Raw genomic sequence first — 23,705 nt, 5'->3', positions numbered from 1 at the left:
TCTTGGTGAAGACATTTATTTAATATGGGGGGTGGGGTATTGCTGTCTCTGTCAGTGTGTAAAGGGTGGTAGGGAGACAACCAGAGGGACTTCTGTCCTGGAGTAAGAGGCTGTTCTGGCCCCAGGCAGTGGGGCAGAGAGCAGACTGAGGGGTCAGGGGAGGTGTGTAAAGGGGATAAGGTGAAGCTCTGCACACATCCTTAGGACCACAGTCCAGGCCCACCCAGTCACCAAAGCAAGAACCGAATAAATAAAGTGCAACCATGGGGTTTGGGGAGGAAAGGGAAGGTATGGGCGCACCCACGCCCACAGCCCACATTCAGTGCTGCCAGATCTGGCCCACCTCCCAGCCAGACCCTCTTGTCCAATCACCCCTTTGTCCGTCCCTCCATGAGCCAGGCAGGGCCCCTGTTCAGCTACTGGAGGTAGCGATAAGCCTTAAAGCAGTGGTTGCCAGCATCAGCCACCACCACGTGGCCATCCGAGGTCAGTGCCAAGCCCTGTGGGCCATACAGTGGCTCTGCAGAAGTGTTGATATAGGACAGGAAGGAGCCAGAGCTGTCGAACACCTGGGGAAGGAGTGGAAAATGAAGGGAAAGGTAAGGTCAGACAGGTAAGAGGCCGCTTGGGGGAGGGGCACAAGGGCAAAGCAGGAAACTTCACTCTCATGCTATCCCTAGGCCTCACTCACCTGGATACGGCTGTTGCCCCAGTCTGCCACAATGATGTTCCCATTGGAATCCACAGCTACTCCTGTGGGAGCATTGAACTGCCCGTTGCCCTCACCATGGGAGCCAAACTTGAAGAGGAACTCTCCATCGGCACTGTATACCTGGCGGGGGAAGGGGCTAGGGACTGAAGACCTGGCCTCAGGCACAGGGCGGGTCCGTGGAGAAGGATGGGGTGAAGCACTAGGGTTGAGGATCCCCAGATCTATAGTAGTAGCTCAGATCTTCTTCCCAGGTTTCAAATCCACATAGCCTACCACCTCTTGGATGGCTCAGCAGATGTCCACTAAACATATCAAATTAAGCAGCACATCTTCCCTGAGAAAGCAGCTGTCAGAGTTCTCAAACTCAATGACTGGTACCACCCAATGGCATGCGTCGCTCTCAACTCTATCATATTCTCTGCTTGACAGCCAAACAGTTCACACAACCCTTGACTCTATCTCAAATCCCTCTCAAATCTGTATATGTACATACTTTATCATGACCCAAGTTCTCATCTGGACCACTGTGAGACTAATCTTCCTGCCCCAGAGGAGATAGGCAAAAGACTATCCTATTTTCACAGATGCAGAAATGGGGATTTGAGAGCCACAGTGATCTTTCTAAGACACATAGGATTGCATCACTCTTCTGCCTGCAATCCTTCAAGGACACTCTAGAGCTACTGAGAAGAGAGTAAGCCCCTTAACAGGGCACATGGGCCTCACCCTCACCTTGGAGCAGTGCCCTCCTCAAATTCACTCTGAAATACATCCGGTTTCTTGAACACCCCTAAGGGTGTCCATTTCCCATTCCTGGCTCCTCCTTGCCCTCTGCCTCAAACACTCTCTTCTTTCTCTACCTCTGGTTAATTCTCATTTGTGCTTTAGGTCTTCCCCAAACAGTCTCCTCTGAATCAAATACTCATCCACAGTTCCCTGCACCTCCCTATTACAGAACCTATCGTATCATATTGTAATTTCCTAGTTACCATCTTCTCTTTCCTACCTGACAAACCAAGAAGATAAAGAATATGTTTGCTTTGTTCATTACTGTAACCCCAGCTTCTAGCATAGTGTGTAGGACAAAGTAGCCATGCCATAAATGCTTATTGGTTCAGTGAATTATTTCAAGAGGGAAAAAAGGAGATGAGAGAGAAAGGAGTCTTGTGGAAGAGGAAAGGACACTGGGACAGTAGTCATGGAGTGAGGGAAGACACTGACCTTCACCGAATGGTTATGGAAATCCGTTACTACAATCTCGTTCTTGTTGTTCACAGCCACAAAATGGGGCCCTGAAATAGAAAATGGTTGTTAGGGCATTAAGCTCAGGTACTGAGTGGGACAAGAAAGAGTATCTGGAATGACACAGTATCTAGGGCTGAGATAAACCGTCTCCGGGATGATGACATTAGGGTATGCTAAAGGGTCCAAGATAGAGGAGAATGGGTCTTTATAGAGTTAGGGTATCCAGAGGAGTTTTCTGGGACATATTGGGATAGATCTTACAGTTGTCCTCCCATACCTGCAAAGTGGCGGTCAGTAGCCCCACGGCCCCCAAAACGTCCAACCAGCTTGCCATTCGGTTGGAAGGTGAAGACACAGCAAGATTTGTTGTCAACCACAATGATATGTCCATTCCGGTCTACAGCCACTCCTTTGGGCCCCATGAGGCGGCCGGCTCCAATCTTGGTCTAGAGATAGGAGGTACCGTAAGGGGCTTTATCCCGACTAATGGGGAAAGCATTCCAGGTCCTACATCAGACCAGAACCTTGGGCTGAGGTTGGACCAGAGAGCAACAAGAGGCAGGATTGGACCATTTCAGGCCCTGACCAGCAAGAGGCACGAGCATGGTCAGCTGAGTTGGACACCAAGGGTACCAAGTGCAGCAAGTGTGGGCCTCTCACCTTGAATTTGCCCTCAGGGGAGAAGATGCTGACCCAACGGTTGTCATAGTCTGCCACGATAATGTCTCCATTGGTGTCCACTGCCACACCTGTGGGGCGCTGCAGCTGCCCAGGTGAGCGCCCTCGGACCCCAAAACGGAACTTGAACTGGCCCTCATTGGAGAAAACCTAGAGCAGAGGAGCAAGGGAGGGAGCAGGGAGGAGGGGAAACACTGTAGGCACAGAGGGAAGAAAGCAGGATTCTGAGGGAGGAAACCCCCCATTTATTCAGTCATTCAACAAGCACTCACTGACACCATGCTAGGGATACAGAGGAATCAAATGTGACAGCACACCTCAGGGAACATGCAGCAGAGGTGTGAAGGGGATTGTGAGATGAAAGGGGTTGGGAGGAACGGTGAGGAAAGACACTAAGAGAAGGGGATATTGGAGCTAATAGTCTAAAAAGGATGCCAAATGATGAACCAAAATCAGCCAAAAAAAAAAAAAAAAAGTAATAGGAAATGGAGTGAACAGTGTGTGAAAGCACAGAGTTGAGTATGGGCACTGCTCAAGGACATGTCCTGTGTGGCTGGATTGAGGGGAACACTCTGGTGACCAAGAGGAGTTATGTTTTATCCTAGGTGTAACGAGGAGTCAATGAAAATATCTGGGTATGGAAGTGACAAGATCAAATTTATTTTTTAAGAAAGAGCACTCTGGTTACAGGGCTGGAAGCTAGTCAACCAGTCAGAGGCTGCTAAAGGAGTCTAAGTGAGAAATGATGAAGGCTTGGATCAAGGATATAGGCTGAAGGGAAGTAGATAGGAGGACTCAACAGGACTTCATAGCAGACTGGAAAGGAGTAGGTGAAGCAGGAAAAAGTGTACAAAGATTACTCCATTCAGGCTGTAGGGCTGACAAGGTAACCCTCCTCCTAGATAGAATGAACCTTTCAACTTTTCCTCTTCTACCTCCTCCACCTCAGCTGCCCTGCATGCTTAGGTCTCTCCATCCTAGAAGCACCTCATTTAATCCTCCTTCCCTCTTAAACTAAGCCTTCCGGCTTCTCCTTCACAGCCAAAACATTATTCACTGCATAATTCTCCTATACTCTGCTTTGTTACGGGCTCTGGGGATACAAGATGAATTAACAGAGTCAGGAAGGAGTGGCCTTTAAGAACCCAAGTTCTGAACTTTGGCCTTGCTCTTTGATCCAGACCTGCTCCCTCCTTGATGGGCGGGGTTCCCCACTCAGCCCCACCCCCATGTCTTAGATCTCTGGGGCTGTTTTAACTGGTGCCATCAACAGACATCACCTCCTCCTGATGCAGACCTTCCAGCAAGCCTTTATCTGGCCAGCCAGCACAGCACATGGGTTCTGTACTGTTCCTCTGCATCAGGACATCACTTGACAGCATGAGAAGGGAAGTATCACAAGCTAAAGACCAGAAGTGAGGGGGACTAAAAGGTACCATCGGGTCAGTGCCTCCTATAGTTTACACAGCTCGGTAGACTGATGAGGCTTTGCAAGGCCATGTTCTTCCCATCCTATCTCATACCAGCTCTTACACTTGGAAAACTTCTACTCATCTTTGGATTCTTAGAATTTCCAGGTCATTTCTTCTGAGAACCTTTAATGACCAGCCCCTACCCTCCACAAATCAATATATACATGTAAAGTTAGGTCTCCTTGATGCATGCTTTACGGTGCTCTTTATATTCAGCTGTCACTTTGTGATTAATTACCTGTTAAATATCTGCATCCCTTTCTAAGGATTTAAGGCCCACAAAGGAAAGGGACTGCCTCTGTTTTGCTTGCTGCTGAATTTTCAGCACAGATATGGTTTTCAGCATTGAGAGGACACTCACCAAACAAATGAAGTCCCCAGGTAAATCTTGGACCTAAACTGGATATCTCCACTCAGATGCTGTATAGCTACCACAAACTTAATGTGAGAAAGTGAACCCATCAACATATACCTGGGCCTGCTCCTGAATGACACCCATGCACCTAGTCCATCAAGTACTATCATCTTCTTTCTTTTTGGAACTGGAAATTGAAATCAGGGCAGTTTACCAATGAGTCACATTCCTAGTCCTTTTTATTTTTTGAGATATGGTCTCACTAAGTTGTTGAGGATCTCTCTAAGTTGCTAAGGATGGCCTCAAGCTTACAATCCTCCTGTCTCAGTCTCCTGAGCTACTGGGATTATAGGCATGTGCCACCTTGCCTGGCAAAGTCCTGCCATTTATTTATTTATTTATTAGTACTGGGAATTGAACCCGGGGTGCTTAACCACTTAGCCACATTCCCAGACATTTTTATTTTTTATTCTGAAACAGAGTCTCGTTAAGTTGCTGAGGGCCTTACTGGTTGCTTCGGCTGGCTTTGACCTTGTCATCCTCCTGCCTCAGCCTCCTGAGCTGTGGGAATTACAGGCATGTGCCACTGCACCCAGCTAGTCCTGCTATTCTTGATCCCTCCTTCTTCCTCAACATCTGATAACTCATCATATTTGCTTCCCTGATATGTTTAGAATCTGCTGGTGTCCTAGTTTGGTCCTTAATACTTCTCCTATGCCCTAGGAGTAGTAAGTAGATCCCTGACTTTAGTAATCTAAGTGAGAGAAACAAAATAAAATAAAACCAGACAAAAATCAAAAGAACTAAAATGCCAATAGAACAAACTAATGCTTCTAGCAAACTATGAAAACTGCTATAGCAAGATGCTAAGGGAGGTCAGAGAAGGAAACTGACCAACATTCTGACTGAAGGGAAAGAGGATTTTTCATGAAGAGCTGACAAAATGTTTGGATTAAGACAATGACATAATATACACAAATTAAATTCTTCCTTCAAAATCACAGAGCTTTTTCTGCTCTGTCAGTGTGGTTCCAATGATAGGCTTTGCTTCACCCTATACCCCAGAAAAACCAAAAGAAAAAAAATTCACAAGGATCCCAAACCTTATGAACAAAGTGAGGTCTTGCACCCTATCTGGGATCCCAGTCCAAACTAGTTCTGAGGACCCTAGAGTAAGAGAAGCAAAATCTCATCTTTGGCATCTGAGATATGATATTGGGGCAGAGGTGGGAATAGAAATCAAAGGAAGGCTGCATCAGCTGTATCAGATGTTTGAGGCCTTCGCTCTCAATTCTTCACCCTTAAATAATGGACAGCCATATCTCCTCTCTATGGAATACAAAGCAACATCCATTTTTCTGTGTATGTGACCATGTGAGCACCATTTGTTTCACACCAGGAAAGATGTGTCCCAAATCTCAACTTTTGTGCCATAAGGTGATACAAGGAATTGGAAGGTGGAAGGTCTACCCAAGTAAAGACTCAGCACCTGTCCTCCTACCACCTGCTCTCCAGCCCTACCTCACCATCCAGGGTTAGCCCAAATGCCTCCCTGTGCTGCAATGGGCTTCTCAGATCCTCTGCTCTTAGGAATAGGGTAGGAATAAAGGGAGCTGGTTAGGACTGAGAATCTGGCCACAGAAGCGTTCTTGGTACCTTTAGCCTGCTAAGTGGAAAGCAGGGGCCAGAGAGGAGCTGTCACTGAAATAAAAGACTTTAGCAGAGCTGGATCAGGAAATTTAAAAGTATAGCTATTATGAGGTAGGGATCTTCAGGAAAATTTTGCTACCCAATAACATATTTCTAATAACTGAAGCACGTGGTAGTTAGAAATAATTCCCTGTGGTATAAAATCAAAATTCCACAGCATCATCTCCAAACCACTTACAATCTGACCTCAGCTACCCCCAGTTCCTAATAGTAATCTACTTGCAGCCCTGTTGGTATCCTTCCAGTTCTCTGAACAGTCCCTTCTAGCACTTTCCTACGTCCTTGCCTTTGTTTACAGCCTTCACCTGGACAATGATATTTTTAACAACAGCTAATATTAGAAGGTTCACTAGGTGTCAGATACAGTACATTACATCACTTAATATTGCCAGCAACCGTGAAAGATGCTTTTCCTAACTTTATACATGAGTTAACTACAGCTCAAAGAGGTCACATGACTTGTTAGTACGTGGCAGAGCTGGGATTCAAGCCCAGGTTTCTGGTTTCAAAGCCTGAGCTTTTAACTGTTTATTCCACTACTGACCCCTATACTGGGCTCTAGACATATTACAAGGAGTAGAAAAAAAAAGACATGTTTCCTGGTTTTAAAAAGCTCACAATGCATCAGCGACCATGTCCATTCAAGGTGGCAGATGCCTTAATCAACTGTGTGAGGTACCAAGTAGGCAGGAACAGGACCACCTGTAGGGTTGCACTACATCTTCTAGCCACTGGAAGGTATCCTCTTTGGTCAAGTTAGTCCCCCACATTTAACTGTCTAGCTAACTAAATGATTTAAGAGACTCCAGGCAGGCAGTATTCCCCCTGGAGCCAGGCTGATATGTGGGAAGATAGCATGACAGGGCAAGCTACATTCTGACCACTAGGACAAAAGGGAGAAAGTAAGCCTGCCAGCTGGCAGCTCAAGAGGCAGAGGGGAAGGGTAATGACTAGATCATTGAGGTCTAGGATCTGATCTAACATGAGCCATGGCCTGGGAGGTAGTGGCTGCAAGCACAGGAAACCCTGGTGTCTGACTGAAGGTACTGGTTGCTGTAGTGGCCTGTGGAGACATGTGAATGGTACTATACGCAGGGTTTCATCTTTCAAGAGGTGACCTGTACCCTCCATTTTTTCAAAAGGTGGTAGTTTGAGAAACCCTTTTTGGTGAGAGGTAGAGGCACTTACTAGGGTACTTACCTGGATACACTGATTGTTGCTGTCTGCTACCACAATGCGACCACTGCTAGCTGCAGACACGCCTTGTAAATTAGTGAATTCACCCTTCTCTCTTCCACGACTGCCTGGGGGAGGGATGAGAGAGGAAAGGATATCATTTTGAACCTCCTCTCCTCCTTGCCCCGCCCCCTGCCTGAGCCCTCCCCCATCTGGCTCTACCCTCGGCCATCTGTACCAACACGGAAGACGAGCTCGTCCTCAATTGGGTTCTCCTTCCGTTTGCCACCTGTGCTGTACATAGAGCTGGGCCTACGCACCGCCTTCTGGCGCACATGGCTGCCTGGTCCACCAGGGGACTTGACACGGCGCTTCACATCATCAGGGGAAGGTGGCAGGTCCCCAGGACGCAGGGCACGCACACGGAAGGGGCTGCCACGCACTGGCTGCCCGTAGAGCAGCACTGAGAGGAGCAGCTCGCCTTCGGTGCGTGCAGTGTACACTAGCTCATAAGTGCCGTTCTTGTGGTCCACCACTGGCACAGGAAGGCGCGTGCCATCCGGGCCTGTGATCTCTGCTCGCAGCTCAGCGCTGCCTGTGCGCACCAGCCGCCCATCTTTGTCTTTGGTAGTGACAGTGAGCGAGGCGGGTTGGCCCACTAGTGCCTGGCGCAGGCCCTCGCCTGTGGCCACTGTCTCGTGTGCAGTGGCACTGGTGGTGAGCAATGCGCCCAGATTAAGCACCGATCTTCGCAGCCCATCAACCTCAAGGACCAGTTCTAGCTGTGCATTCTCATGTGGCCGTTCCGGGAAGGCCTGAGCTGCCAGAGCTGCCAGCCTCTCTCGCATGTGCTTGCGCACCAGTAACACCTCCGGGGCAGAGCCCAGACGCAGTGCCTGCTCCGCGAAGCTGCAGCTACTGCCGATGTGCTCCTGACCCTGGCGCAGTGTGTCTAACTGGGTTTGCAACACCTGAGGAGGCGAGAGGGGAGGAATGGCTGTGCAGACTGGCACCAAGGGAAACTCTGCAACTACTGATGAACTTAAATAGTACCATGGCATGAAAGAAATACAAAGAGATGTATGTGGATAAGGGAGATGCTGACAGCATCTATAAGGCCATGTTAGGAGACAGAAAACAGAGGTTGGGTAAAGGGAAGGCTGCTGTGGAAGATGTGGAGGGGGAGGGCAATGGAGGCAAGTAGACATCTCACAATAGACAATGATTGGAAAGGGTAAGCAGACACACCTTCTGCTTGGCCCCACAAATAGTCTCCAAGTCGCTGACCAGAGCCTGCTTGCGCTGCTGTAGCGCTTGCTCCAGGTCCTCGAAGGCTGCACTGATCTGGGCCAGGGCTTCTGCCTTGCGCTCTTGCAACTGTTGGCTGATGCCCCCGACTAAGGCAATAGCTGTAGACAACTGGGGCAAGCTGGGGAATGGAAACATCTCATAAAACAGACCATCCCTTTTCCCTGAGGACTCTAATTGCTACCCTCTGGGAGATCCTTAATTGATAACTTCTTGAGACTTCTATTTCTGCCCTCCCAGACCCTTTCTCTCCCCTCCCCAGGACACCTACCCTGCCACTATTGAGATACCATCACCACAGCCTCATCAGCCTTGGGCCCCACCCAGTGCCTACCGGCCACGCACAGCCTCAAGCTGGCGCTGCAGGGCTGCCTTGTGCTGCTCCACCACGTCCCGCAGCAGCACTGTGCCATGCTCCCGATGCTCTCCTGCACGGCACTCTCCGCACATGGCTGTCTCACAGGCCTCACAGTAAAATTCCATCGTCTGGCGGTACAAGGACTCTGGTGAGGCAATAGCCAAACTCTACAACTCTTTTGCCCTCTCCCCTTCCCATATGCCCTCCATGCCCTTCACCTTCCAAGTGCACCCCCTACCTGGACACTCATCTAGAGAAACACCTCTCACCCACAGTCACTTGGCTCCCTGCCATTGCCTTTCCTCCTCCTCCCACCCCAAGTCCTGGCCTCACTGGGCCTCGCTTGGGCCCACCTTGCCTTCATGGTTGGGGCAGGAGAGAGGGCGGCCAGCCACAGCGCTGAGGGGGTGGGGGTCCTCGGGGTCGTGGGCCCCATCGGGTGCTTGCTGCATGGCCTCCATGAGGCTGCTGATGAAGAAGTTGTTCTGCAGTGCTGAGACACCCTGCTCGGGGAGGATGGACGTCTGCCGACACACCGGGCAGGACAGCGTCAGGCTCTGGGCAGGGATGTAGTTCTGGAGACATCTGGCCAGGAAGAAGGGGCAGTTAAAGGAAGGGGGTGGGGCAGCCTCTACTTCCTCCCCCCACAGGTGTGAACCCCCCTCCTTACAGGTGTGCCATAATTACACTTCATTTTGAAACCTCTGTGATTGACACACATATACTTCATCTGCCAGCAGGTATAAAAGGCCTCTCATGACTGAATTGAAATATATCCCTGGGTGCTCTCAGAATAGCAGACATAGCTGCATTCCCCACAGTATGCACAAACACAGTTTTACCTTTCACAGGTGTTTATAAAACCTCAAGAAAATGTACAACTAGCCTCCCCACCCTCCTTTAACTCATTAAACATTTACTGGCTTCCCACTCTTGCCTAATTTGAGCCAAGCTCTGGGGATAAAAAGCTAAAGCACAGTGCTTGCCCTTAAAATAGTTCTAGGCTTCAGAGAAAAACAAAATCACAGAAATACAGAATTTAAAGCATTTAATAGTGTAATGATTAAGGGCATGAGTCCTGGAGCTAGGCTGCCTGGGTTTAACTCTTAGGTCAATGACTGATTATATAGTGTGACCCCTGACAAGTTACTTAACTTTTATGAGCCAAGGACTCTTCCTTTGTAGAATGGAGACAGTGAAGACTTCACAGGGTCTGTCAGAGGAGTAAATGTAAAGGACTTGCTTACATTTAAAGAGGACTAAATGCCTGACTTACCAAAGTGCTACATAAGGTAGGCTACTAATATTACTTATCATTAATACAAGGAACATAGTAGATGTAGTCATGAGGAAATATATCTGGCTTAGGTGAGTGGAGAAGATGGCCCAGGAAAGGCTATAGAGGAAGTAATGTAACCAAAATCTTCATGGGTAAATAATTATTAGCCAGAGCAGAGAAAGATACAAGAGGAGGAGGAAGGGTGGTCCAGATATAGAAGAAATCAAGAATCAGCACAGTCTATGGGGATCTAGAAGCAGTTTGAACTGACTGGAGACAAAGTTCAATCCAAGGAATGTTAAGAGAAGTCAAGGAACGTGATGTTAATTCCAGCAGCAAGAGGGAGCTACAAGAACATGGGATAGTCAGGTTTGCATTTTTTTAAACTCCTTGGCACCAACCTGCGTAAAGGGTAAATCTGAAGGGAAGGAGACATCTTCTAGTTATCATTTATTAATAAGTACATGTATATCAGGTGCTATACTTTTCACTTTATGTTATCAGGCTCAGAAAGGGCAAGTGGTCCAAGGTAACAAAACTAGTGAGCTCTGGAGTCTGGATTTAAATGCAAAGCAAAGAAAAGCATGTACTTAAGCAGTATACTCTTACAGTAGTCTAGGAAAGAGGTGAGGGAGACCTGGATTTAGGCAGTGGCAACACTGTTTGGGACTATGAGGTGGGAACAAATTTGAGAAGTATTTAAGTTTAACAAGTGAAAAGTGTTGATTGTAATGTGAAATGAGATGAATGTTGGCTGGATCCTGGGTTCTTAGCTTAGGTACCTGAGTGGATAGTAGTGATATTCAAGAGGATGAGAAACAGAGAGGAGTAACTTATAGGAAGTTTGGCATTTTCCAGTTTGGCTTAGTGAAACAGTGGAATATCCAGGTAGAGGGTACCAGTAGACAGTTGGAGAGAAGACAGGTTAGAAATAGAAATGGGGCTGCCATCAATATTTAGATAGCCTTTATATCCAAGGAACAGGATGAAATCAGTCAAGAAGGGATAAATAGTGATAGGAGAGAAGGACGGATCATTCAGCATATATGGAACAAGGACAGCAGAAAGGCCAGAGGTGCAGCAGTGTTAGGGCAACAAGATGAGTCCAAACAGGAATGAATATTAACCAGGGTGGAATGCAGCTGAGGTATCCGATAGGGTGAGGACTGAAATGCCCACTGAACGTGACAAATGTGAGGGTACTTCTCTTCATGAGAGGAAAACAAAAAGAGAAAAGGAGTTGTGAGAGAAGAAAAGTCTGACTGATAAAAGTTGAAGAGTAAAGGGGAGGTCAGGCAATTGAATGGGAATGGGATTGAGGGACTGGATGGCACTGGAGGGGGGAAAGAGGACAGAGAGTTTTTCTGTGTTTGTGCTGGGAGTTTTGAGCATGTTTATAATTTAAGAAGGAGCCAGTAGAAAGGGAGAGATGGAAGGAATTAGCAAACCAACAGTACAAAGTCTTGGGGATGGAGGGAATGGCTTGGGTTGTCCTGAAAGGGAGGAGTGGACACCATCCTCTGATGGAAGAAAGAGGAAAAAGAGAAGTGGATATAGAGGAGCACAGGGGCAAAGTCCCAGAGAGGATGCCTAACTTGCCTCAGGCAAGATCAGCAGCAGTAAGGGCACAAGAGAGGAAGGAGGGAGGAGTCAGAGACTGTGGTGGCTGGGATTAGTCACTGCCATGGGGGCAGGGGGTATATGATACTTACTAGAAACAGACCTCGGGACTGCAAGCAGCTGTATTTGAAGACTGAAAATTTGTGGAGGGAAGACCTGTATTACCCAAACTCTCCATATCCTTAACCTCTTCTCTTAATGTTCTCTATACCTTTTCCACTAATGAAATAAAATTTAACACATACTACGTTCCAGGCACAATTTTAAATGCTTCACAAATATTAGCTTATTTAATCGTGACCTACTTTTCCCTGAAGTCTTCTCAAGTAGAGGGTGGTTTTTGTCTCATGCTCCACATTCCGTAGGGCCAGAGGTAGGGTGGAACCCCCCTCTTCCCAACTGGAACATTCTATTTGTCTTCAGCTCTTTTGAAACTCATGCCTCTGTCTGTACCACCCCTCTTTGTCACTGTCTCCTCTGACCTAATAGTCGCTCCCCGCATTGCTGAAGTCTTTTTCCTGACTCACTCTCTTCTATTACATCCTGTCTCCCTCACATTCTGCCATCATTGTTGGTGCCTCTGATAGACACAAAATGACCTGTTATCATTGTGATTTCTTGATTCCTTAACCTCCTCACCCCAATGATCTTTTCTTCCATTTCACCCCAGCTGTCTATCCATGTTCCCACCACCAACCATATCAACGGCCACAGCGCCAACTCTGAAATCTCTTCTCCCAGCTCACTGATTCTAGCATTACTCCTGCAAAATACCTTCTAACTTACCAATTCCTCCTTCCTATCTGTTGCGTGTACCTGACTTCAATAACCATCAGTTTCCTAACTGGTTTCAATTCCACTCTTCTTTACTCCATTTTCCATACAACCAAAGTGAGCTTTAAAAAAATATTTTTTAAAATTAAGATAATTTATTAAAAAAACAATCTATCTCTATATTTATTTATTTAGCGGTGCTAGGGATTTAAAAAAAATTTTAAAAAATTTTTATTTTGAGTCAGGGTCTCAGTAAGTTGTCTAGGCAAGCCTTAATGATCCTCCTGCTTTAGCCCTCACAAGTTGATAGGATCACAGGCATGCACCACTACACCTGCCCCCCCCCCAAAAAAAAAATCTCATTTATATCACATTACTTTGTGAAAGAAAAAAAAAATAGAAAGGCCCTCCATACTTTCCCTCTCTGCTTAGAATAAAATCCAAATACTCTCCTAAAACCTGCAAGGGCCCCCATGAATTGCCATGACTGATTTCACCTCCTCTCAGTTTCCTCCTTACTCAGTTATACATACTAGCTTCTTTTTTGGTCTCTGAATATGCCCTGATGACTTCTTCCTTAAGGTCTCTACCCAGATTTTCTGTTGCCTACAATAATCTACATGTCTACCTATTCTCATCCTCAGAACTCAGGTCAAATGTAACCTTCTCATAGCTATCCCTGGTAACCACATAGAATATCCTCCAGCTCATCACTTACAGTTTGTTTACTACAAAATACTTAGTAGAAGCTGCAAGTCTTTTGATTATTCACTTATTTACTAACCAATGACTACTAGAACATAAGCTCTTTGAGAGCAGGGACCAAAGGATAAATGAGTGGGTTCTAGTGAAGAATGAAGGCTCTACAGTCAAATCTGGATTCAGATCTCAGCTATTTACATGCTGTGTAGCCTTGGCCATATTTCTTACTTAATGACCCCAAATCTTAGTTCCCTCCTCTCTAAAATGGGGGTAATAAAGTATCTATTGTGAGGATTAAATAAATCAATACATGTAAATCACTTAGAAAGTCCCTGGCAAGCCAGGCACAGTGGCACATGCCTGTAATCCCAGCAGCTTGGGAGGCTGAGACAGGAGGATCACGAGTTCAAAGCTAGTCTCAGCAATGGTGAGGTGATAAGCAACTCAGTGAGACCCTGTCTCTAAATAAAATACAAAATAGAGCTGGGGATGTGGCTCAGTGGCCAAGTGCTCAATCCCCTGATACCAAAAAAAAAAAAAAAAAAATCAGTGAAAGTCCCTGACAAACAGCAATCAATACATTGTAGCTATTGTTATTATCATTATTATAATTTCCTAGGCACCTATTTTCTTCAGGAGTACTCAGTGATCTGGGTACAGGAGAAAGTGCAGAGATGTCCAATTACAGCTCTGATCCAGCACTGAGCTGTCATGGATTTAGCAAATGCCCAAGTTATGAGGGAACTATGTAGGGGCTAGTCAGATGATCATCCATAGGATCTAGGATGGGCAGGAAAGAAAAGAAGGTCAGGGAAGAGTCAGTGACTGGGAGAAAAGTGAGCAGTTGAGGGGGCTAGACTTTTTTAGGGAGTCAAAGATAGCATAGTGGCAGTGGGGTAATAAAAGACACGAGTAGAATACTGAAGTTTATGACCACAAAATTGGTTTTATTCCAGATCATGACCAGACTGAGACCACTGCTGGGAGAGAGTATCACTGAGATGGAGTAGAGAAGAAACAATGAAGAACTAAGAAGCATAAGTGGTTAATGAAGTCACCACGTTGATATAAGAACTTGTGAGTGGTAAGGCTGAGACCATTTCCTATTGATGAGGGGAAAGGCAGTGGAGCTAGAATTTCAAAAGAGCAGATCTGGAAGGGAAGCAATGTCTTGGGCAGAGCCAAGTTTCAGTGAAGATGGAACAGATGGAAGGTTTAGATGAAGGTGATGGTGAGAAGGACCCAGGGACCAGGACATCCAAGAAAAACTCAGGAGGAGTGAGGGCCAAAGAGAGAATATGGTCAAAATACAGATGTGATCATGCATAAAACCTTGCAAAGGCTTTCTGTGGCTTTCAAGGAAAGGCACACATTCTCTAACAGATATACCAAGCACACATGGTCTGGCCTCCAGTTCCTTCTCTAGCTTCGTCCCAGGCATCCTCAATCACACTTGCTCTGCTTCAGCAGAGCTGGAGAGAGTGGCTTCTTTCATGTCCTCTTTCCTGCCTAGAATGCTCTTCCAATTTCCTTTACCTAGTTAACTAACACCTGTTCATCCTCAGAATCGCACCTTAGGGAAGCTTCCCTGATTCTCTGGACTATAACAGTCCTATCTGCCAAGTTCTCATAGCTGACACTTTATCTGCAGCACTAATTAAGGGTGCAATATTACATTTATCCATAATCTGGCTATATAATTATTTGATTACTATTTCCTTCACTATTCTATGGTCTTTTGTTTTTAGGGGTTTGTTTTGTTTTGTTTGCGGTACTGGGGATGGAACGCTCTACATAGAGCTACATGCTCAGCTCTTTTTGTTTGTATTTTGAGAAGGGGTCTCATTAAGTTGCTCAGGCTGGCCTCAAACTCCAGATCCTCCTATCTTAGCCTCCTAAGTTGCTGGGATTACAGGTATGTGCCACCATGCCCATCTACTATAATTCAGGCTCCTAAAGAGAAAAGATCATATCTGTTTTTGCTCATCACCATATACTCAATGTCTGGGACAGGGTCTGATATGTACTAGTTGCTGAATAAATAAATATTCAATGAATGAATGATGATTAGAAGTCTAGAGGCTGGGAATAATTGCCTTTCAATCAATGCTTGAGTATGACAATGAGGATAGGCAGGAAAGGACAGACCTGGCTTCAATAATCCTCCTATTAGTCACAAAATCCACAGTGCCAGAGCCGACTGAGAAACTCAGCACTGTCTGATTTCTCTGTGATATTGAAAGCCGCCTTGGGATCTGGGAAGGAGCAAAACAAAAACATTTTCTGGGAAGGAACCCTGGCCTAGTATTAGCAGATTTTGGAACTCACAGGTTCTTATAACCAAACCCTTTTCTCCAGCAGGTTGGGGATCACCTGCTTCCCCTCCCATGAGTGAATGTTTCCCTCACCAGTATACAACCCCTCACCTCTCACAGAAGGTATGCAGGCAAGGCAGAACTTTGGGGCACCGGTACCGATCCAGGCAGATGCTGCACACAAGGAACTGCTTGTCCATTGGCTGCACTTCTGGGCCAGGGCTGTCCTCCCTCTTTGCCATGGTGACCACAGATGGCTCCTGCCACTTATAATAGCCTGTGTACAGAGAGATGGTCAGCAGCAGAGAGGCCAGCACTCCCTCTTTCCATCTGATCCCCACCATTCAAATCCCCTGCAGAGAAATTCACCCCTCTCTTCCCTGACAGAAACAGGACAGGGAAGTGACTAGGAGCAGGTAAAGTGGATGTGATGAATGACCCCTGAGCATGATGATCTGTTTCACGGCAGACTTGGGTTAACCTGGCTCAGTCTCTTGCTTACCATCTGTGTGACTTTGAACAAGCCTTCTTTAAGCCTCAGTTTCCTAATATGCAATTGAGCAAATAATAATTCCCTACCACAAATGGTTGTTTTCAGAATCTGAAATAGTACACATCAAGTGCATGGTACAGGGATGTCCATCTTCACTGACACACCCACTTTTCATCTCTTCTGCCTCTCCCAAACCCTCCTCCAAGAGCCTTCCAAACTGGGCATGGTGGCACATGCCTAGAATCCCAGCTACTCTGGAGGTTGAAGCAGCAGGATCACAAGTTTGAGGCCAGCCTGAGCAAATTAGTGAGGTCCTATCTTGAAATAAAAAACAAAAAGCACTGGGTGTGTAGCTCAGTGGTAGAGAGCTTACCTAACAGGAGAGGGGCCAAGTTTCATGCCCAGTACCACACAAAAAAAGGAGCAGGGCAATTAACAAAGTAACAAGTAAATACAAAATTATACAACATAACAAAGTAACAAGTAAATATAAAATTACACAAGGTGTCACATCAGTATTGGGGGAGAACTATAAAAACCAAGAGGATATGATGAAAAAGAACACTTCTGACTGGAGATCAAGGAAGGGCTCTCCAAGCAGTGAACCTAAGCAAATCTGAAGATGAGAGAAAATTGGTAGGGATGAGGGTGGGAAACAAGGAATTAGGGAGAAAATCATTCTAGATTGAAGAAAAAGCATACGAAGATTCTCAGGCAGAAAGCTCATTGAGAACTGAATGAACCATGTCGTTAAGAGGTGGATTTGAGAAATAGATTTGAGATGAGATTATAAAGGATTTATAGGCCAGGTTAAGAATATGATTTTATCCTAAAGCGGGGAAGGAGGTGATATAATTTACAAGTAAATAAAAATAAATTAGAAAGTTACTCTGGGCCGGATGTAGTGGCTCATGTCTGTAAGCCCAGGAGCTCAAGAGGCTGAGGCAAAAGGATTTCCTTCAAAGCCAACCTCAGCAAAAGTGAGGTGCTAAGCAGCTCAGTGAGACCTTGTCTCTAAATAAAATACAAAATAGGGTTTTGGGGATGTGGCTCAGTGGTCAAGTGCCCCTGAATTCAATTCTGTATTACCACCCCATTCCACCCCCCCCCCCAAAGAAAGTTATTCTGGTAACTATTAGAATTGAAAAGAGAAAGAAGCAAGGGTGGAATCAGGGAGACCAATTAGGAAGCTACCCCAGTCTTCAGGTAAAATGATGTTGGACATTAGCAGAGCTACAGGCAGAAAGGTGGACTGATAAGAGAAACAGTCATGGAGTAGAATCAAAAGGATATCGTGATGAATTGGACATACAAAGGAAAAAGGAATGTCAATAATGACTTCCAGATTTCTCACTTGAGCAAATGGTGGGCCTTTAACAGACAGCAGAAGCTAAGAAGAAGTTGTCTGGGGCATTTTGTTCCAGGCATGCTGTTTAAGGTGTCTCTGTGATGTTCAGATACAGTTGTCAAGTAAGGAACAGAACATAGGAGTTCAAAAGAGAAGTCTGGGCTGGTTATCGATTTGGAATCATTGGCATATCGATGGCACTTAAAACAATGAGAATGGCTGTCTTGGGATACAGAGTGGAGTAAGAAAAGGGCTGCACCCAAAGATGCAGAGCTAGCAAAGGCAAGTAAGGTGGAATGGAAGGAGACTCAAGAGAGTGTAGAATCAAAGAGATCTGGGGAGACAGCTTCAAGAAAAAGATGGGGTTGCTGGGCATAGTGATGCATGTCTGCAATCCTAGCTACTAAGAAAGCAGAGGCAGGAGGACCACAAGTTCAAGGTCAGCCTGGCCAATTTAGCAAGACCTTATCTCAAAATAAAAAGTGAAAAGGGCTGGAAAGGGTTAGGTATGTGGTAGAGCACCCCTGAGTTGAATTCCCAATTCTGTTAAAGAAAAGAAAAGAAAAAAAAAAAAAAAAAACAGTGTGGGAGGGGAGATAGGTCTGGCATAAGATAAGGACTGAGAAGTGTTTACCAGATTTGGTTGTGAAGGGAGTGGTAAGGGCAGAAGCCAGGACAGAGTGATTGAAGAATGCATGGGAGGTGAAGTTAACATACATAGCAGATGTAGACAATTCATGACAGAAATCTGGCCATGAAGGAAGGCAGAAAAATAGCCACACTATTTCAAAACAGGTTGTGACTAGGACCAGGTCACCAATGCTTTCCCCATTTAGATGTATCATGGGTCTCTCTAAAGACAGAGAATGAATGGACGAATGAATGCATGCAAGGGGCCAGTTCAGAGCCCTCTTCAAGTGTGGGAGGGAGAGGAGAAGGGCTGATCTGTACATGCCTTATGTTTGTGTGAGAGTGGGCATGGGAAGGTTTATAAGGTCATGTCAGAGAAAATCCTCTCCTGACATGGGCACTGGGTTCCTGAGTTTCTCTCCAGAAGTGACAGATTCAGAATCTGGAGACTTAATATAGCAAAGGGGAAGGCAGAGTGAGGGGTGGCAGAATGAAAGGGGAGCTGCTGGAAGCTAACTGAAGCTCTAGTCTAGAGAAAGGAGGAAGAGTAGGAGTGGTCTGCAGAGCCCTGCTGGGGCAGCTGAATGTCAGACTCCACCTCTCTCCAAGCCCCAGGGGCTCTCCTAGGCTGTCACTCAGGGGCGGGGACTGGGCTATAGCCAAGACCAATAGCTCCTCCCTCCCTTCCCCTTCCTGCTTCAGTTCCCCACCCAGACTTACTGATGAGGCCATACCCCAGTCTGAATCTAAGATTCTCTTCCTTTCCTGGGCTCCTAGACCTACCTTTCCCATCCCACTGTACTCTAGAGATCAGCCCCCCAACAGGCAGTGGTTCAAGTGGGCAATTTATCATAACAGACACTTAAGAGGGTCTTAGACTCAGAGCTGGATTTTTCCCTCCTTCCTTGAGCTGCTGCTTTCTGCCACCCCTACATCCTTAATCCCACCCATCCTTTATGGCTCAGTTCTAAAGGCATCTCATTCCCTTATTCAGCATTCACTCAATACCTCTGCTGGGGATACAAAGATAAATTGTCACAACTCAGCTTCATGGATTCCACAATCTAATAAACAGATCACTGCAATGTGAGGATCACATGGGCAAACAGATTGTTCTAGGAACTCACAAAAAATTACCTAACTCAGATCCGGAGCAGGGGTGGGTCCAGAGATTGCAGGTCAAGGGAGTTTGAAAGAAAGTGACATTCTAGCTGAGAACTACAAGATGAGTAAGTTACAGAGAACATGGTGCCTTCTGCTTCAGGAGGCTGCATCAGTCACAAGAGAAGGCTAAGAAATGAGAGGCAGAGGTAAGTAGGATCTACATCACACAATGCTTCCTTGGCCCTATTAAGGAGTTTAGACTTTATCCTTCCCTGCTGAGGTATTTAGGTTTTATCCAAAGAACAAAGGAAAAGTTTGGTGGTAGCTGGGGGAAAGGAAGTTTAAGCATAGAGGTCATCAAAGTATATTTTTTACTGCTATGGGGGAAATAGCTTAGAGGGTCAAGAGTGGAAAGTTAAGACTGCCTTGATTAGGGTAACAAGAGAGAGACAGTTGAAATGGATTTCATAAGGAAGAATCCACTGAACTTAGTAATTTGTTGGTTGGTTTTTTGTTGTTATTGCTATTGTTGCTATACTGAGGATTAAACCCAGGGATGCTTTACCACTGAGCTATATCCCCCAGCCCTTTTTATTTTGAGACAATGTCTCACTAAGTTGCCCAAGCTGGCTTTGAACTTGTAACCCTCCTGTCTCAGCCTACCAAGCAGCTGGAATTACAGATGTGCACCACCAGGCCTGGAAACTGGTTAGTTTTATATGAAAATCTAGGGGGAAAAAAGGAATTTTAATGATTCCTAGTTTTCTAGCTTGGAAACTGGAAGAAGATTAATTTGCACGAGAGGGTGATGAGTTCAGTGTTTAATACAATGAATCCAAGGAATGCCAATATTTAATACAGGCCCAGGAAGCAAAGCCTGCAAAGAAGATTGAGAAGGTATAGCCACAGGAGAAGGAAAAGCAGAAAAGACAAATGTGAAGGCCAAAAGAGAAAACAGCTTCATAAACAAGGGAGTGATCTTCATTGTGAAATACCACAGCGAGGGCCCATGATTTTAAGTCCAAAAGAAGCAGACATTAACCTCAAAGAGTGTAGTTTCTGGGAGCTGGACAAGAGGAAGTCAGATCAAGGGAGTAAAGCAAGAACTTGATTTTGAACAAATGAAGACATCTAGTGCTGTCTCTACTAGATACTTGATATCTACAAAAAATGTTTGTAGGCTCTTCAGTTTCTCCAAATTCCCAAACAGCATCTAATTTTCCCTACTACTTCTTCCTACAATCTCATAAGATTCCCAGTTATACATGACTTACACAGTGATGGGTGGAGGTACCCAAGGCACTGTTGAAAAGTGCATTTAAGAGGTCAGCTAGGCTCTCTTGCTAAAAATGACTCACTCCCACTTACTAGCCTCCATGTGTATTTGATCATTTGAGACCTCAGCAAAACAACAAATGACTACAGGATATAGCTTTGGTGCTTTCTCTGGAACAAAAGAAACCTTGGATGAAGTAAAGTCCTCAAATCCAGGGAACCCTTTCAATAAAGACTGGTAGATAAGGAAAGAGATGAAATTCACAGTAGCAATCTCAGCACTACTGTCTTAGTAGTGGAATGAATCCTCCAATCAAACTTCTCTGGGCCAGGCCCTTTGAGTGGGGATTGGAGGCATAAAACTGAATCAAATGTGCTTCCTATCTTTCACAAGTGTTCAGACTACTGTGGGAAATAGACATAAATCAACTACAATATGATAAGTACTGTGACACTGACATTTCCAAACTTCTATGGCAGAAAGAATTTAACTTGGTAGAGAATATAAAAGGTTTCCAGAGGAAGGGATATTTGGGCTGGGTCTTGAGGGACAAGTAGGAGATTGATAGGTACATTGGAAAACCAGTGAGTAAAGAAAGAGAAACAAAAAATTAACAAACACAGACTAGTTGGGCAAGAGAGCAAGACTTAACTGCATCTTGGACATCTCTACCAAGAAAATGCACAGGGCTATTCCAATTCATTTTCCTCTGACATACTCTGCTTGCTGTGTTTCTCATTTCCATAGAAGGCACCAACATTCGCCCAACCACATCAGCTAGAACCCTGGTAATCTCTATTCTGACTTTTCTTTGACCTTTCAGATACAAGCTATGACTATATCCTTGATGCTGCCTTTAAAATGTATCTAGATTTAAAAAGTCAGGAGACCTAGGATTTAGCCCTCACTGTCACTCCACTAATACAAGATAAGTTCTTCCCCATCCACTTACTTGTAAATTGGGAGGGAGGTGGTCTTTTTGTTTTCAAAATCTGAGAATCCTAAGGCTCTGTTTCAAGCCAAAGGTCTCTACAAATTTTAATACATGTCCATGATAAAATCTCGGTTTATACTACCTTGATTATTTGATTTTTTAGTTTCCCCCATAAGGTTAGGTGTGTTAAAGGATGACCCTCCTTACAAAATAAATGTTTGCTGAGTTTCAGTCACCCATGACATTCCTTCTCAGCACCTTCACCAGCCATACAGCTTTTCTGTTTTTCTGAAGGCAAGCTATGCTATCTCAACTATGATCCCCTTTCCTCAAGATCTTTTCTCAGCAAGAATGTCATTGTCCCCTAGGTGGCTGAAGCAGTACCTGGCACATAGAAGATATTCAATATATGTTGATGACAGAAGAGCCATGTTTAAATCTCTGCAGTTCCCTTTCAACAGAAAGGCAAAAACCTAAGGCAATAACAAGATAGTGAATGAAGTTCTAGGAGAGAGAGCTCCACTTAACATAAGAAAGATTTCCCACAGCAGAGGGTAGTAAGTGCTCTGTCACTGGAGGTATGCAAGCCAAGATAGGCAGGGCACCTGTCTGGCCTGCAGTTCTGATTCCAATTCTGCAGCAAACCAGAGCCCTGATTACAGGATGAATGGGCACTTGTGAGATGGACAGACTGGCACGGAGAGACCTGTGAAGAAGACCTCTGTACCTGCCCTAACATCCCAGATGTATTTCCCTGGTGGGGCCAATCCTGGATTTCTGCAGTGCACGTCAGACCCCCACATCAGAAACATGCTCAGGGCCTGCCTTTAGTCTGACTGATCTCCCTGGGGTGCAGCCTGCCCTTCCAACCTGCAACCATCTGTCCCTGCAGGTTTGCAGTCCAGTATTTTAAGCCAAGTCCAGTAAGGAGGAGGTCAGAACCAGGGAGGGGCCAAGGGTCCTCCAGACGGAGCCCATACTGCAAAGGAGCCAGCAGGGTCTTTTCCTACAAGAAACAGGCTCCTTGCGAAGCTTCTTGTCCAGCAAGCAGTGCCAGAGGAGAAAAGGATGTCCTCCATCCTGGCTAGTGGGCCTCTGAGTGCCCAAGGAGGATGGAGGTGGGGGAGATGAGGGGTGGAGGTGCCTGCACCATGGAGAAAGGAAACCTTCGGACAAGCTGAACCATAAGATTCCAGAGTCCCACTCAGCAACCCCACCCACCCTCAACCACCCTCGGCCGCAGCATTCGCCACCCTCCGCCAACACACACAAGCTCCCAAACCCCTCGCTCCTAAAAGGCACCATCACCCATCCACCCGCGCTAACCCGCCTCGCCCGCACCCCCCTTCGCCCCGCAAACATGGACCTCACGTGAGCAGTCACAGCCCGAAGAATCCCCCCGCTGCTCTCTTGGTCATGGACACGCCTCACGTGGACGGAGACAGGAACAGCTTTTGAAAAGCATCTGCGCCCCCACCCACAGACGCTCGGACCGACACACGGTCGCTCAGACCCTGACCCACACCCAGGCACATCGGGATAGCCAACGCACCCTTGGGGCCCCCAGTCGCACTCACGGTGTTGGAGCAGGATGAGAGGGCAAGGCCCGGACTGAGGCCACTCGGAGGGGCCCGCGGCGCTGCCCCCGCTGCCAGCGCCCGTCCGCCCGGCCCTGCCCGCGGCGCCGCCCCACGTCCCGCGCCTCCGCCTGTCCCCGCGCCGGCGCCGCCGCCGGACCAGCCGCACAGGCCGGAGGGAGGGGCTGGGGCGGGGCTGCAGACCGGCCGGGGGAGGGGGCGACTCCAGTCCCGAAGACCCACCCACGCCCCTCCCGACGCCACGGAGGCCCCGCCCACACCCTGCCCGTCCGCCCCCAACCCGCCCGCACCGCCTCCCTAACGCCCCTGCGGCTCTAGCCAGCTCTGCCTTCAGAGGTGCGGCTGGGGAGCCGGCAAGCCGGATCTTGGATCTCATATCCCGGATCTCCGCCACCTGCCTCCCGCTCCCGAAGGCTCTGGGAAGGGCGGTGTGGTCGATCTCAGGTACTGGGATGAGGCTCCTTCAGGAAAAAGCTGCTGGATTAGCAGGGATTTCGAACTCTGGGAACCCGCCCTGGCTGTCTCCTGGATTTCTTGGAGGTTGGGGGGTGCCTATGAATTTGCTAGTTTGGTTTCTGCTGAGAGCAGGGATCTTCTGTACCTCTGCACGAACTCTGG

The 23,705-nt window shown here is 46.7% G+C and overlaps 1 protein-coding gene across 4 annotated transcripts; it reads right to left on the bottom strand.

Annotated features, from left to right (window-relative positions):
* Nucleotides 1-23,195, bottom strand: Trim3 (tripartite motif containing 3). 4 transcript variants are annotated; one of them, XM_046437915.2, is made up of 12 exons: nucleotides 23,067-23,195; nucleotides 15,816-15,981; nucleotides 9,368-9,599; nucleotides 8,991-9,142; nucleotides 8,597-8,777; nucleotides 7,587-8,319; nucleotides 7,373-7,476; nucleotides 2,618-2,785; nucleotides 2,235-2,403; nucleotides 1,934-2,004; nucleotides 692-832; nucleotides 1-569 (listed from the first exon to the last, which is right to left on the bottom strand). In XM_046437915.2, exons 2-12 carry the CDS (start codon nucleotides 15,944-15,946, stop codon nucleotides 417-419), a joined length of 2,235 nt encoding a protein of 744 aa, XP_046293871.1. In that variant the 5' UTR covers nucleotides 15,947-15,981; nucleotides 23,067-23,195; the 3' UTR covers nucleotides 1-416. The 4 variants fall into 4 exon arrangements, with proteins under 4 accessions (XP_046293871.1, XP_046293872.1, XP_046293873.1 ...); XM_046437916.2 differs by having other exon boundaries at nucleotides 23,042-23,150; XM_046437917.2 differs by lacking the exon at nucleotides 23,067-23,195 and having other exon boundaries at nucleotides 9,368-10,227; nucleotides 15,816-15,955.
* Between the last annotated feature and the right edge of the window lie 510 nt (nucleotides 23,196-23,705).

This window comes from Marmota monax, unplaced genomic scaffold (genome assembly GCF_021218885.2).
Source record: "Marmota monax isolate L192 unplaced genomic scaffold, Marmota_monax_Labrador192_F-V1.1 WCK01_AAM20220418_F8-fsc00061, whole genome shotgun sequence".
In the NCBI taxonomy this organism is placed as follows: Eukaryota; Metazoa; Chordata; class Mammalia; order Rodentia; family Sciuridae; genus Marmota; species Marmota monax.
Note: the sequence above shows the minus strand (reverse complement) of the source record. Positions and strands in the feature narration are given on the sequence as shown.